Source organism: Hyperoodon ampullatus, assembly GCF_949752795.1.
Source record: "Hyperoodon ampullatus genome assembly, chromosome: 13".
Classification (NCBI taxonomy): Eukaryota; Metazoa; Chordata; class Mammalia; order Artiodactyla; family Ziphiidae; genus Hyperoodon; species Hyperoodon ampullatus.
In genome coordinates, this window is record NC_136926.1 from 82242018 (window position 1) to 82259702 (window position 17685).

The 17685-nt window shown below is 39.2% G+C and overlaps 1 protein-coding gene across 1 annotated transcript in view; it reads right to left on the bottom strand.

Annotated features, from left to right (window-relative positions):
- Window positions 1-17685, bottom strand: part of CD226 (CD226 molecule) — a gene marked incomplete at its 3' end in the record, with an annotated part of 89626 nt that overhangs the window by 27128 nt on the left and 44813 nt on the right. The window contains exon 3 of the mRNA XM_079717153.1: window positions 5916-6263. Within this exon, the coding sequence (XP_079573279.1) occupies window positions 5916-6263 (348 nt within the window). The remainder of the gene's footprint in view (window positions 1-5915; window positions 6264-17685) is intronic.

The following is a 17685-nucleotide window of genomic DNA, read 5'->3' on the forward strand; positions in this document are numbered from 1 at the left end:
GACAACATTAAACGCACCAACATTCGAATTATAGGGGTTCCAGAAGAAGAAGAGAAAAAGAAAGGGACTGAGAAAATATTTGAAGAGATTATAGTTGAAAACTTCCCTAATATGGGAAAGGAAATAGTTAATCAAGTCCAAGAAGCACAGAGAGTCCCATACAGAATAAATCCAAGGAGAAATACGCCAAGACACATATTAATCAAACTGTCAAAAATTAAACACAAAGAAATCATATTAAAAGCAGCAAGGCAAAAACAACAAATAACACACAAGGGAATCCCCATCAGGATAACAGCTGATCTCTCAGCAGAAACTCTACAAGCCAGAAGGGAGTGGCAGGACATAATTAAAGTGATGAAGGAGAGAAACCTGCAACCAAGATTACTCTACCCAGCAAGGATCTCAGTCAGATTTGATGGAGAAATTAAAACCTTTACAGACAAGCAAAAGCTGAGAGAGTTCAGCACCACCAAACCAGCTTTACAACAAATGCTAAAGGAACTTCTCTAGGCAAGAAACACAACAGAAGGAAAAGACCTACAATAACGAACCCAAAACAATTAAGAAAATGGGAATAGGAACATACATATCGATAATTACCTTAAATGTAAATGGACTAAACGCTCCCACCAAAAGACACAGATTGGCTGAATGGATACAAAAACAAGACCCATATATATGCTGTCTACAAGAGACCCACTTCAGACCTAGAGACACATACAGACTGAAAGTAAGGGGATGGAAAAAGATATTCCATGCAAATGGAAACCAAAAGAAAGCTGGAGTAGCAATTCTCATATCAGACAAAATAGACTTTAAAATAAAGACTACTAGAAGAGACAAAGAAGGACACTACATAATGATCAAGGGATCGATCCAAGAAGAAGATATAACAATTGTAAATATTTATGCACCCAACATAGGAGCACCTCAATACATAAGGCAAACACTAACAGCCATAAAAGGAGAAATCGACAGTAACACAATCATAGTAGGGGACTTTAACACCCCACTTTCACCAATGGACAGATCATCCAAAATGAAAATAAATAAGGAAACACAAGCTTTAAATGATAAATTAAACAAGATGGACTTAATTGATATTTATAGGACATTCCATCCAAAAACAACAGAATACACATTTTTCTCAAGTGCTCATGGAACATTCTCCAGGATAGATCATATCTTGGGTCACAAATCAAGCCTTGGTAAATTTAAGAAAATTGAAATTGTATCAAGTATCTTTTCCGACCACAATGCTATGAGACTAGATATCAATTACAGGAAAAGAGCTATAAAAAATACAAACACATGGAGGCTAAACAATACATTACTTAATAACGAAGTGATCACTGAAGAAATCAAAGAGGAAATAAAAAAATACCTAGAAACAAATGACAATGGAGACACGACGACCCAAAACCTATGGGATGCAGCAAAAGCAGTTCTAAGAGGGAAGTTTATAGCAATACAATCCCACCTTAAGAAACAGGAAATATCTCGACTAAACAACCTAACCTTGCACCTAAAGCAATTAGAGAAAGAAGAACAAAAACATCCCAAAGTTAGCAGAAGGAAAGAAATCATAAAAATCAGATCAGAAATAAATGAAAAAGAAATGAAGGAAACAATAGCAAAGATCAATAAAACTAAAAGCTGGTTCTTTGAGAAGATAAACAAAATTGATAAACCATTAGCCAGACGCATCAAGAAAAAAAGGGAGAAGACTCAAATCAATAGAATTAGAAATGAAAAAGGAGAAGTAACAACTGACACTGCAGAAATACAAAAGATCGTGAGAGATTACTATAAGCAACTCTATGCCAATAAAATGGACAACCTGGAAGAAATGGACAAATTCTTAGAAATGCACAACCTGCCAAGACTGAATCAGGAAGAAATAGAACATATGAACAGACCAATCACAAGCACTGAAATTGAAACTGTGATAAAAAATCTTCCAACAAACAAAAGCCCAGGACCAGATGGCTTCACAGGCGAATTCTATCAAGCATTTAGAGAAGAGCTAACGCCTATCCTTCTCAAACTCTTCCAAAATATAGCAGAGGGAGGAACACTCCCAAACTCATTCTACGAGGCCACCATCACCTTGATACCAAAACCAGACAAGGATGTCACAAAGAAAGAAAACTACAGGCCAATATCACTGATGAACATAGATGCAAAAATCCTCAACAAAATACTAGCAAACAGAATCCAACAGCACATTAAAAGGATCATACACCATGATCAAGTGGGGTTTATCCCAGGAATGCAAGGATTCTTCAATATACGCAAATCAATCAACGTGATACACCATATTAACAAACTGAAGGAGAAAAACCATATGATCATCTCAATAGATGCAGAGAAAGCTTTCGACAAAATTCAACACCCATTCATGATAAAAACCCTGCAGAAAGTAGGCATAGAGGGAACTTTCCTCAACATAATAAAGGCCATATATGACAAACCCACAGCCAGCATCGTCCTCAATGGTGAAAAACTGAAACCATTTCCACTAAGATCAGGAACAAGACAAGGTTGCCCACTCTCACCACTCTTATTCAACATAGTTTTGGAAGTTTTAGCCACAGCAATCAGAGAAGAAAAGCAAATAAAAGGAATCCAAATTGGAAAAGAAGAAGTAAAGCTGTCACTGTTTGCAGATGACATGATACTATACATAGAGAATCCTAAAGATGCTACCAGAAAACTACTAGAGCTAATCAATGAATTTGGTAAAGTTGCAGGATACAAAATTAATGCACAGAAATCTCTGGCATTCCTATATACTAATGATGAAAAATCTGAAAGTGAAATCAAGGAAACACTCCCATTTACCATTGCAACAAAAAGAATAAAATATCTAGGAATAAACCTACCTAAGGAGACAAAAGACCTGTATGCAGAAAATTATAAGACACTGATGAAAGAAATTAAAGATGATACAAATAGATGGAGAGATGTACCATGTTCTTGGATTGGAAGAATCAACATTGTGAAAATGACTCTACTACCCAAAGCAATCTACAGATTCAATGCAATCCCTATCAAAATACCACTGGCATTTTTCACAGAACTAGAACAAAAAATTTCACAATTTGTATGGAAACACAAAAGACCCCGAATAGCCAAAGCAATCTTGAGAACGAAAAATGGAGCTGGAGGAATCAGGCTCCCTGACTTCAGACTATACTACAAAGCTGCAGTAATCAAGACAGTATGGTACTGGCACAGAAACAGAAAGATAGATCAATGGAACAGGATAGAAAGCCCAGAGATAAACCCACGGACATATGGTCACCTTATCTTTGATAAAGGAGGCAGGAATGTACAGTGGAGAAAGGACAGTCTCTTCAATAAGTGGTGTTGGGAAAACTGGACAGGGACATGTAAAAGTATGAGATTCGATCACTCCCTAACACCATACACAAAAGTAAGCTCAAAATGGATTAAAGACCTAAATGTAAGGCCAGACACTATCAAACTCTTAGAGGACAACATAGGCAGAACACTCTATGACATAAATCACAGCAAGATCCTTTTGGACCCACCTCCTAGAGAAATGGAAATAAAAACAAAGATAAACAAATGGGACCTAATGAAACTTCAAAGCTTCTGCAGAGCAAAGGAAACCATAAACAAGACCAAAAGACAACCCTCAGAATGGGAGAAAATATTTGCAAATGAAGCAACTGACAAAGGATTAATCTCCAAAATTTATAAGCAGCTCATGCAGCTCAATAACAAAAAAACAAACAACCCAATCCAAAAATGGGCAGAAGACCTAAATAGACATTTCTCCACAGAAGATATACAGACTGCCAACAAACACATGAAAGGATGCTCAACATCTTTACTAATTAGAGAAATGCAAATCAAAACTACAATGAGATATCATCTCACACCAGTCAGAATGGCCATCATCAAAAAATCTAGAAACAATAAATGCTGGAGAGGGTGTGGAAAAAAGGGAACACTCTTGCACTGCTGGTGGGAATGTGAATTGGTACAGCCACTATGGAGAACAGTATGGAGGTTCCTTAAAAAACTACAAATAGAACTACCATATGACCCTGCAATCCCACTACTGGGCATATACCCTGAGAAAACCATAATTCAAAAAGAGACATGTACCAAAATGTTCATAGCAGCCCTATTTACAATAGCCCGGAGATGGAAACAACCTAAGTGTCCATCATTGGATGAATGGGTAAAGAAGATGTGGCACATACATACAATGGAATATTACTCAGCCATAAAAAGAAATGAAATTGAACTATTTGTAATGAGGTGGATGGACCTAGAGTCTGTCATACAGAGTGAAGTAAGTCAGAAAGAGAAAGACAAATACTGTATGCTGACACATATATATGGAATTTAAGAAAAAAAAAGGTCATGAAGAACATAGGGGTAAGACAGGAATAAAGACACAGACCTACTAGAGAATGGACTTGAGGATATGGGGAGGGGGAAGGGTAAGCTGTGACAAAGTGAAAGAGCGGCATGGACATATATACACTACCAAACGTAAGGTAGATAGCTAGTGGGAAGCAGCCGCATAGCACAGGGAGATCAGCTCGGTGCTTTGTGACCGCCTGGAGGGGTGGGATAGGGAGGGTGGGAGGGAGACGCAAAAGGGAGGGGAGGGCTTCCCTGGTGGCGCAGTGGTTGAGAGTCCGCCTGCCGATGCAGGGGACGTGGGTTCGTGCCCCGGTCCGGGAGGATCCCACGTGCCGCGGAGTGGCTGGGCCCGTGAGCCATGGCCGCTGGGCCTGTGCGTCCGGAGCCTGTGCTCCGCAACGGGAGAGGCCACAGCAGTGAGAGGCCCGCATACAAAAAAAAAAAAAAAAAAAAAAAAAAAAAGGGAGGGGATATGGGAACATATGTATACATATAACTGATTAAATTTGTGATAAAGCAAAAAATAAAAAATAAAAAAAATAAAAAAAAAAAAAAGAAAGACGGATGGATGGGCAGATGCATGGGAGGATGGGAGGAAGGAAGACGGAGGGAAGAAGAGGGTGAGAATAAAGTGAAATGAAATTTCTGTCATCAGTAAATAGAAATTATTTTCTCTGACAGGTCCCTCTGCAGTGAGAAAACTTGCCTGGAAGCAGAGCTGGCAGTCTGAGACAGACTTCCTCCCACTCAACTGGAATGCGGGTCTACACAGGCCTCTCTGTATCTGCCCATCAGTCGGTGAAATACCGCTTTTCCTTACACTCACACAGGTTTTGTGGCGCCTGAAGCTTACACAATTTAGGGCTTCATCGTGACACAGGAGACAAATAACTAATACAAAATAAGTACCAGGCCTTGGAAGGAGCCAGCTCAGGTGAGAGGCCCTGAAGGTCAGTTTCGAAGCTTCAAGGCCAGTCTATTCCTGCTCCCAGCTCTGAAAAAAACTGAGGGAACCAAAGCTCTGATCTGGCAAAGTAGCAACCACATTATTAAACATTTATTACACTTTACTCAACACTGACTCAGCAAATACCAATCTAACACCTTATTATTGCTGAGGATACACAAGGATTATAAAACCTAGTTACCACCATCAAAAAGTTTTAAAGTAATTGGAAAATTAAAAATTATACAGCTGAAAAGAAAAGAAATTATACAGCTGAAACTTATAGGCTGTTGATACCATGTATTTTTCAGACTGACTGAATCTTTTTTTTTAATTTTAGGAAAGTGGCAGATCAAAAAAATGGGAAACATTAAATCTGTTAAATCTGTGATTGATGGATTAGCAAGATAAACACTAACATGCGATAACTGACAACTTACCAAATTCAATCATTAAAGATATTTTGAATAATAAAGTCATGAAAAAGACAAAAGAAACCAATCCACAGTGGCTGGCTTTTTCCATTTTTGACACATTAAGGCATCTGTCACCTACTCACCATCGGTTACGATCAGTCTCATCACGAAGGTTTCAGTTTCTCCTGTGCTGGCTTTGAAGCCACAGCGGTAGAGTCCTGAGTCAGAGGCCATAATGTGGGGCATGGTGATGAAGGCCCTCCTCATTCCCTGGGTGCAGTTGCTCAGTATCTGTCTTGGGTACTTTGAAGTGTAACTTCTTGCTTGTGACAAGTTGCAGTTAGTTAAGAGGTCAATCTGATGGGGCTGGATCTTTTCCCATGTAACTTCTTCTAACAGCCATTTCATTTGAGGCTGGCAGGTGAGTGTGACATTTTTTCCAGGTTCTGAGACTGTCTGGCTATTTGATGGCACAGCTGTCTCAAAACCGTCTGAAAAGAAGAAGCAAATGATTATACTTCAGTCCTCGAACTCTTGGATGCTAAGGCGGAAGCACCCAGAAAGTTCTGGGCGCTGATTGGTGATGGAGAGGAGACCTTCAAGATGGAGAAAGAGTAAGACGCGGAGATCACCTTCCTCCCCACAAATACATCACAAATACATCTGCACGTGGAACAACTCCTACAGAACACCTACTGGACGCTGGCAGAAGACCTCAGACCCCCCAAAAGGCAAGAGACTCCCAAAGTACCTGGGTAGGGCAAAAGAAAAAGAATAAACAGAGACAAAAGGATAGGGACGGGACCTGCACCAGTGGGAGTGAGCCGTGAAGGAGGAAAGGTTTCCACACACTACAAGCCCCTTCGCAGGCGGAGACTGCAGGTGGCGGAGGGGGAAAGCTTCGGAGTAGAGGAGGAGAGCACAGCCACAGGGGTGCGGAGGGCAAAGCGGAGAGATTCCCCACAGAGGATCCGTGCCGACCAGCACTCACCACCCCGAGAGGCTTGTCTGCTCACCCGCCGGGGTGGGCGGGGGCTGGGAGCTGAGGCTCGGGCTTCTGAGTTTGGAGCGCAGGGAGAGGACTGGGGTTGGCGGTGTGAACACAGCCTGAAGTGGTTAGTGCGCCACGGCTGGCCGGGAGGGAGTCCGGGAAAAGGTCTGGACTTGCCTAAGAGGTAGGAGACCATTATTTTGGCGTGCGCGAGGAGACGGGATTCAGAGCACTGCCTAAATGAGCTCCAGAGACGGGCGCAAGCCACGGCTATCAGTGCGGACCCCAGAAACGGGCATGAGACGCTAAGGCTGCTGCTGCCGCCACCAAGAGGCCTCTGTGCCAGCCCAGGTCACTATCTACATCTCCCCTCCCGGGAGCCTGTGCAGCCTACCGCCGCCAGGGTCCCGTGATCCAGGGACAACTTCCCCAGGAGAACACGCAACGAGCGAGCCCCTCCCTCCCTCTGGCCTGAGTGAGCCAGAGCCCCCTAATCAGCTGCTATTTTAACCCTGTCCTGTCTGAGCAAAGAACAGATGCCCTCAGGTGACCTACACGCAGAGGCGGGGCCAAATCAAAGCTGAACCCTGGGAGCTGTGTGAACAAAGAAGAGAAAGGGAAATATCTCCCAGCAGCCTCAGGAGCAGCAGATTAAATCTCCACAATCAACTTGATGTACCCTGCATCTATGGAACACCTGAATAGATAACAAATCATCCCAAAATTGAGGCGGTGGACTTTGAGAGCAAATGTAGACTTAGGGTTTGCTTTCTGCATCTAACTTGTTTCTGGTTTTATGTTTATCTTAGCTTAGTATTTAGAGCCTATTATAATTGGTAGATTTGTTTGTTGATTTGGTTGCTCTCTTCCTCCTTTTTTAAAAATATATAGATATATTTTTTTCCTTCTGTTTTTGTGAGTGTGTATATGTATGCTTCTTTGTGCTTTTGTTGGTATAGCTTTGTTTTTACCATTTGTCCTAGGATTCTGTCTGTCCATTTTTTGTTTGTTTGTTTGTTTAGTATAGTTTTTAGTGCTTGTTATCATTGGTAGAATTGTTTTTTGGTTTCGTTGCTCTCTTTTACTTTCTTTTATTAATTACTTTTTAATAATTATTTTTTATTTTAATAACTTCATTTTATTTTATTTTTTTCTTTCTTCCTTCCTCCCTTCCTTTCTCCCTTCCTTCCTTCTTTCCTTCCTTCCTTCCTTTCTTTCTTTCTTTTCTCCCTTTTCTCTGAGGCTGGTGGCTGACAGGGTCTTGGTGCTCTGCCCAGGTGTCAGGCCTGTGCCTCTGAGGTGGGAGAGCCAAGTTCAGGACATTGGTCCACCAGAGACCTCCTGGCTCCACATAACATCAAACAGCGAAAGCTCTCCCAGAGATCTCCGTCTCAATGATAAGACCCAGCTCTACTCAACAACCAGCAACCTACAGTGCTGGACACCCTAACCAAACAACCAGCAAGACAGGAACACAATCCCACCCATTATCAGAGAGGCTGCCTAATATCATAACAAGGTCACAGACACTCCAAAACACACCACCAGACATGGTCCTGCCCACCAGAAAGACAAGATCCAGCCTCATCCACCAGAAAATAGGCACTAGTCCCCTCCACCAGGAAGCCTACACAACCCACTGAACCAACCTTAGCCACTGGGGGCAGACACCAAAAACAACGGGAACTATGAACCTCCAGCCTACGAAAAGGGGACCCCAAACACAGTAACTTAAGCAAAATGAGAAGACTGAGAAACACACAGCAGATGAAGGAGCAAGGTAAAAACCCACCACACCAAACAAATGAAGAGAAAATAGGCAGTCTACCTGAAAAAGAATTCTGAGTAATGATAGTAAAGATGATCCAAAATCTTGGAAATAGAATGGAGAAAATACAAGAAAGGTTTAACAAGGACCTAGAAGAACCAAAGAGCAAACAAACAGTGATGAACAGCACAATAAATGAAATTAAAAACTCTCTAGAAGGGATCAATAGCAGAATAACTGACAGAGAAGAACAGAAAAATGACCTGGAAGATAAAATAGTGAAAATAACTACTGCAGAACAGAATAAAGAAAAAAGAATGAAAAGAATTGAGGACAGTCTCAGAGACCTCTGGGACAATATTAAACGCACCAACATTTGATTTAAAGGGGACCCAGAAGAAGAAGAGAAGAAGAAAGGGACTGAGAAAATATTTGAAGAGATTATAGTTGAAAGCTTCCCTAATATGGGAAAGGAAATAGTTAATCAAGTCCAGGAAGCACAGGGAGTCCCATACAGGATAAATGCAAGGAGAAACACACAAGACACATATTAATCAAACTGTCAAAAATTAAATATAAAGAAAAATTATTAAAAGCAGCAAGGGAAAAACAACAAATAACACACAAGGGAATCCCCAAAAGGTTAACAGCTGATCTTTCAGCAGAAACTCTACAGGCCAGAAGGGAGTGGCAGGACATATTTAAAGTGATGAAGGGGAAAATCCTACAACCAAGATTACTCTACCCAGCAAGGATCTCATTCAGATATGACAGAGAAATTAAAACCTTTACAGACAAGCAAAAGCTAAGAGAATTCAGCATCACCAAACCAGCTTTACAACAAATATTAAAGGAACTTCTCTAGGCAGGAAATACAAGAGAAGGAAAAGACCTACAATAACAAACCCAAAACCACTAAGAAAATGGTAATAGGAATATACATATTGATAATTACCTTAAATGTAAATGGATTAAATGCTCCAACCAAAAGACATAGACTGGCTGAACGGATATAAAAAAAGATCCATATATATGCTGTCTACAAGAGACCCACTTCAGACCTAGGGACACATACAGACTGAAAGTGAGGGGATGGAAGATGATATTCCACACAAATGGAAATCAAAAGAAAGCTGGAGGGCTTCCCTGATGGCGCAGTGGTTGAGAGCCCGCCTGCCAATGCAGGGGACACAGGTTCATGCCCCAGTCTGGGAAGATCCCACATGCCGTGGGGCGGGTAGGCCTGTGAGCCATGGCCGCTGAGCCTGTGCGTCCAGAGCCTGTGCTCTGCAACGGGAGAGGCCACAACAGTGAGAGGCCTGTGTACCGCAAAAAAAAAAAAAAAAAAGAAAGAAAGAAAGCTGGACTAGCAATACTCATATCAGATAAAACAGACTTTAAAATAAAGAATGTTACAAGAGACAAGGAAGCACACTACATAGTGATCAAGGGATCAATCCAAGAAGAAGATATAACAATTATAAATATACATGCACCCAACATAGGAGCACCTCAATACATAAGGCAACTGCTAACAGCTATACAAGAGGAAATTGACAGTAACACAAAAATAGTGGGGGACTTTAACAATTCACTTACACCTATGGAGAGATCATCCAAACAGAAAATTAATAAGGAAACACAAGCTTTAAATGACACAACAGACCAGATAGATTTCATTGATATTTATAGGACATTCGATCCAAAAACAGCAGATTACACTTTCTTCTCAACTGTGCACGGAACATTTTACAGGATAGATCACATCTTGGGTCACAAATCAAGCCTCAGTAAATTTAAGAAAATTGAAATCATATCAAGCATCTTTTCTAACCACAACGCTATGAGATTAGAAATCAATTACAGGGAAAAAAAATGTAAAAAACACAAACACATGAAGGCCAAACAATACATTACTAAATAACCAAGAGATCACTGAAGAAATCAAAGAGGAAGTCAAAAAACACCTAGAAACAAATGACAATGAAAACACAATGATCCAAAACTTTTGGGATGCAGCAAAAGCAGTTCTAAGAGGGAAGTTTATGGCTATACAAGCCTACCTCAAGAAAAAAGAAAAATCTCAAATAAACAATCTAAGGTTACATCTAAAGGAACTAGAGAAAGAAGAACAAACAAAACCCAAAGATAGCAGAAGGAAAGAAATCATAAAGATCAGAGCAGAAATAAATGAAATAGAAACAAAGAAAACAACAGCAAAGATCAATAAAACTAAAAGCTGGTTCTTTGAGAACATAAAAAAAGTTGATAAACCATTAGCCAGACTCATCAAGAAAAAGAGGGAGAGGACTCAAATCAATAAAATTAGAAGGCTTCCCTGGTGGCGCAGTGGTTGAGAGTCCGCCTGCCGATGCAGGGGACGCGGGTTCGTGCCCCGGTACGGGAAGGTCCCACATGCCGTGGAGCGGCTGGGCCCGTGAGCCATGGCCGCTGAGCCTGTGCATCCGGAGCCTGTGCTCTGCAACGGGAGAGGCCACAGCAGTGAGAGGCCCGCGTACCGGAAAAAAAAACAAAAAAAACAATAAAATAAAATAAAATTAGAAATGAGAAAGGAGAAGTTACAACAGACACCGCAGAAATATGAACCATCTTAAGAGAGTACTACAAGCAAGCCTATGGCAATAAAATGGACAACCTGGAAGAAATGGACAAGTTCTTAGAAAGGTATAACCCTCCAAGACTAAACCAGGAAGAAAGAGAAAATACGAACACACCAATCACAAGTAATGAAATTGAAAATGTAATTAAAAATCGTCCAAGAAACAAAATCCAGGACCAGATGGCTTCACAGGTGAATTCTATCAAACATTTAGAGAAGAGTTAACACCCATCCTTCTCAAACGCTTCCAAAAAATTGCAGAGGAAGGAACACTCCCAAACTCATTCTATGAGGCCACCATCACCCTGATACCAAAACCAGACAAAGATACTACAAAAAGAGAAAATTACAGACCAATATCACTGATGAATATAGGTGCAAAATTCCTCAACAAAATAGTGGCAAACAGAATCCAACAACACATTAAAAGGATCATACACCGTGATCAAGTGTGATTTATCCCGGAGATACAAGGTTTCTTCAATATACGCAAATCAATCAATGTGATACACCATATTAACAAACTGAAGAATAAAAACCATACGATCATCTCAGTAGATGCAGAAAAAGCTTTTGACAAAATACAACACCCATTTATGATAAAAACTCTCTAGAAAGTGGGCATAGAGGGAACCTATTTCAACATAATAAAGGCCATATACGAAAAACACACAGCAAACATCATTCTCAATGGTAAAAAACTGAAAGCATTGTTCTAAGTTCAGGAACAAGACAAGGATGTCCACTCTCATCACTCTTATTCAACATAGCTTTGGAAGTCCTAGCCACGGAAATCACAGAAGAAAAAGAAATAAAAGGAATCCAAATCGGAAAAAAAGAAGTTAAGCTGTTGCTGTTTACAGATGACATGATACTATATATAGAGAATCCTAAAGATGCTACCAGAAAACTATTAGAAGTAATCAATGAATTTGGCAAAGTAGCAGGATACAAAATTAAGGCACAGAAGTCTCTTGCATTCCTATACACTAATGATGAAAAATCTGAAAGATAAATCAAGGAAACACTCCCATTTACCACTGCAACAAGAAGAATAAAATACCTAGGAATAAACCTACCTAAGGAGACAAAAGACCTGTATGCAGAAAACTATAAGACACTGATGAAAGAAAGTAAAGATGATAGAAACAGATGGAGAGATACACCAGGTTCTTGGATTGGAAGAATCAACATTGTGAAAATGACTATACTACCCTAAGCAATCTACAGATTCAATTCAATCCCTATCAAACTATCAATGGCTTTTTTCACAGAACTGGAAGAAAAAAGTTCACAATTTGTATGGAAACACAAAAGACCCCGAATAGCCATAGCAATCTGGAGAAAGAAAAACGGAGCTGGAGGAATCAGGCTCTTGGACTTCACACTATACAACAAAGCTACAGTAATCAAGACAGTATGGTACTGGCACAAAAACAGAAATATAGATCAATGGAACAGGATAGAAAGCCCAGAGATAAACCAAGCATGTATGGTCAACTTATTTTTGATAAAGGAGGCAAGAATATACAATGGAGAAAAACAGCCTCTTCAATAAGTGGTGCTGGAAAAACTGGACAGCTACGTGTAAAAAGAATGAAATTAGAATACTCCCTAACACCATAGACAAAAATAAACTCAAAATGGATTAAAGACCTAAATGTAAGGCCAGACACTAGAAAAGTCTTAGAGGAAAACATAGGCAGAACACTCTATGACATAAATCACAGCAAGATCCTTTTGACCCACCTCCTAGAGAAATGGAAATAAAAACAAAAATAAACAAATGGGACCTAATGAAACTTAAAAGCTTTCGCACAGCAAAGGAAAACATAAACAAGATGAAAAGACAACCTTCAGAATGGGAGAAAATATTTGCAAATGAAGCAACTGACAAAGGATTAATCTCCAAAATTTACAAGCAGCTCATACAGCTCAATATCAATAAAAAAGAGAAGCCTATCCAAAAATGAGCAGAAGACCTAAATAGCCATTTCTCCAAAGAAGATATACAGATTGCCAACAAACACATGAAAGGATTCTGAACATCACTAATCATTAGAGAAATGTAAATCAAAACTACAATGAGGTATCACCTCACAGCAGTCAGAATGGCCATCATCAAAAAATCTACAAACAATAAATGTGTGTGGAGTGTGTGGAGAAAAGGGAACCCTCTTTCACTGTTGGTGGGAATGTAAATTGATACATCCACTATGGAGAACAGTATGGAGGTTCCTTAACAAACTAAAAAAAGAACTACCCTACAACCCAGCAATATCACTCCCGGACATATACCCTGAGAAAACCATAATTTAAAAAGAGTCATGTACCATAATGTACATTGCAGCTCTATTTACAATAGCCAGGGCATGGAAGCAACCTAAGTGTCCATCGACAGATCAGTGGATAAGGAAGATGTGGCACATATATACAATGGAATATTACTCAGCCATAAAAAGAAACGAAATTGAGTTATTTGTAGTGAGGTGGATGGATAGAGTCTTTCATACAGAGTGAAGTAAGTCAGAAAGACAAAAACAAATACCATATGCTAACACATATATATGGAATCTAAAAACAAAAAAACAAACCAAAAAAAAAAACGTTCTGAAGAACCTAGGGGCAGGACAGGAATAAAGATGCAGACACAGAGAATGGACTTGAGGACACAGGGAGGGGGAAGGGTTAGCTGGGACGAAGTGAGATAGTGGCATGGACTTATATATACTACCAAATGTAAAACAGATAGCTAGTAGGAGGTAGCCACATAGCACAGGGAGATCAGCTCAGTGCTTTGTGACCACCTAGAGGGGTGGGATAGGGAGGGTGGGAGGGAGAAGCAAGAGGGAGGAGATATGGGGATATATGTATATGTATAGCTGATTCACTTTGTTATAAAGCAGAAAGTAACACACCATTGTAAAGCAATTATACTCCAATAAAGATGTTAAAAAACAAATAAATTAATTTTAAAAAATGATTGGTGATGTTATTTTACATAGTTTCACTAATTGTAAATATCTTTATACCACATTTTATGTAAGAAAAAGGCTTTTGAAAGAGGCTAGAACATAAATAGAAAAGAGGATATGACTGTTTACACATGTTCCTTCAAGTTTTACTCTGTTAACCATATAATAAGAAACATAACTGAAACTCCTGGAGCTTTTCTTGGTAGTGATCATATCAAGAGGCTGAATTTCACAGTACTGTTCTGTGGTAATGCTGCGCTGGCGACTCAAACACTTATACCATACATAAAAATCAACTCAAAATGGATTAAAGACTTAAACGTAGGACCTGATACTCCAGAACTCCTGAAGAAAACATATTATGTCATTGGCCTTGGCAATGATCTCCTGGATATGACACCAAAAGCACAGGCAATAGAGCAAAAATAGGCCAGTGGGACTACATCAAACTAAAAGGCTTCTGAACTGCAAAGGAAAAAATCAACAGAGAGAAAAAAACACCTAAAGAGCAGGAGAAATATTTGTAAACCTTATATCTGATAAGGGTTAATTTCCAAAATATATAAAGAATGCCTATAGCTCAACAGCAAAATAACCTAATTGCCCAATTTAAAAAATGGACTAAATACTTGATTTACATAATAAGACATATAAATGGTCAACAGATACATGAAAAGATGCTCAATGTCACTAATCACTGGGGAAAGGCAAACCAAAACCACAATGAGATATCACCTTACACCTGTTAGGATGACTAATATAAAAGGAAGGAAGGAAGGAATGGAAGGAGAGAGGGGAGGGAGAGGAAGGAAGAAAGAAATTAGTTGTTGGTGAAGATGTGGAGAAATTGGAAATTTTGTATATTGTTGGTAGGAATGTAAAATGGTACAGCCTCTATGGAAAACAGTATGGAGGTTACTTTAAAAAATTAAAAATAGGACTACCATGTGATTCAGCAATACCACTTATGGGTATTCATCCAGAAGCAGCACTCCTATATTCATTGCAGCACTATTCAAACAGCCAAGACATGGAAGCAACCTAAATGTCCATCGATGGATAAGTGGATAAAGGAAATGTGGAATATACATACAATGAGATATTATTCAGCCTTAAAGAGAAGAAAACTGTGCAATATGAGACAACAGGGATGAACCTGGAGGACTCTATGCTAAGTGAAATAAGCCCATCACGGAAGGACAAATACTGCATGATTTCACTTATATGAAGTATCTAAAATAGTCAAGTCATAGAAGCAAAGAATAGATCAGTGGTTTCCAGGGTCTGGGAGAAGGAAGAAATGAGGAGTTGCTAATCAATGGGTATTAAATTTCAGTTGTGCAAGATACATAAGCTCTCAAGACGTGCTGTACAACATAGTGCATGTAGGTAACAATACTGCTTGTATACTAAAAAAAACTGTTAAGAATTTAGATCACATATTAAATGGTCTTACCACAATAAAAAAAATTTTAAGAGTTTAAAGGGATCCTGAGAGCAAGCAGTTTAAGAACTTGATCTAGAGAATAAACTTCAGGAATTATTTTTCAAAATTACAATAGCCCAGAATGGTAACATGTCTATCTATTTAGTAGTTATTACCACGTTTTTAATTTGATAGCTTCACAGTTGCCAACAAGGAATTCTGACCTATTGTTCAAGTAAAAAGAAGAGTAACAGTGTCACAAAGCACACAGACTCCAGATAAGAAATGCAGGAAGGTGAGAGCTTCTGTCACAGCCTCTACCTGGTCACAAATTTGCTCAGGACTTGTCTGGGAGCCACTTTCTTGTCTTCCAATTAAAAAAGCAAAGAAGGGCAACAAAAGCAAATATAAACAATGGGACCATATTAAACTAAAAAGCTTTTGCACAGCAAAGGGAGCCATCAACAAAACAAAAAGGCAACCACTGAGTGGGAGAAGATATTTGCAAGTGATATACCTGATAAGGGGTTGATATCCAAAATATTTAAAGAACTCACACAACTCAATTTCACAAAAGCAAATAACTCAATTAAAAAATGGGCAGAGGACCTGAATAGACATTTTTCTGAAGAAGACATACACAGATGGCCAACAGACACATGAAAAGATGCTCAACATCACTAATCATCAGGGAAATGCAAATCAAAACCACAATAAGATACCACCTCACACTTGTCAGAACGGCTATTATCAAAAAGACAAGACATAACAAGTACTGGCGAGGACGAGGAGAGAAGGGAACCCTGGTGCACTATTGGTGGGAACATAATAAATTGGTGCAGCCACTGTGGAAAACAGTATGGAGGTTCCTCAAAAAATTAAAAATGTAACTACAATATGACCCAGCAATTTCATTTTTGGATATTTATCTAAAGAAAATGAAAACACTAATTGAAAAGATACATGCACCCCTATATTCACTGCAGCATTATTTACAATGGCCAAGATATGGAAGCAACCTAAGTGTCCGTCAACAGATGAATGGATAAAGAAGATGTGGTATATATATACACAATGGACTATTACTCAGCCATTAAAAGATAATGAAATCTTGCTTTTTGAAACATCATGGATGGACCTAGAGGGTATTATGCTAAGTGAAATAACTCAGATAGAGAAAGATAAATACCATATGATTTCATTTGTATGAGTAATCTAAAAAAATAAAACAAATGAAGAAACAAACAAAACAGAAGCAGACTTATAGATACAGAGAACAAACTGGCGGTTACCAGTGGGGAAGGGAATGGGAGGTTAGGTGAAATAGGTGAAAGGGATTAAGAAATACAAATTTCCAGTTATAAAATAAATATCGGGGATGTAATGTACAGCATGGGGACTATAGTTAATAATACTGTACTGGGAATTCCCTGGCGGTCCAGGGGTTAGGACGCAGCACTTTCACTGCCGTGGGTCCAGGTTTAATCCCTGGTTGGGAACTAAGATCCCTGCAAGCCATGTGGTGCGGTCAAAAAAATAATAATAATAATATTGTATTAATTTTGTATGGTGACAGATGAACTAGACTTATCATAGTGATCAATTCATAATGAATATAAATGTTGAACCACTATGTCGTACACCTGAAACTAATATAATGTTGCTTGTAAACTATACTTCAAAAAAAAAAAGAAAAAAAAAGAGTAGAGAAGAGAGGACAGGAGAGAAGAGGAGAAGAGCAGGGAAACCACCCTTGAAAAAAAGAAAATTATTTTCAAATACGATAAGATGTGCTATCTGTGTTAAACTACAATATTGTGTCTATGAGTCTCATATCTACCAAAAACTAGCTTCCTTTCTTCAGCAAGTGGTTCCATGTGACAAAATGTTGGAAAGAGAAACCACAGCCCTCCGGCTGACAACCTGAAACCATACAGCTATTTACCAAAGTTAACACTTCACCCACATAACAAGCACACAGAAAACATTTCATCTCTAAGTAAGGTGAGACAAGACCAGGGCAAAAAAAGAAGAAAAGGGAGAACACTCATAAGAAATGGAAAAAGTAAGAAAATAAAAGCTTAAAGGAAACGAATGAGAAATTAAAATTCATACAGGGAAAGGAAGGTATGA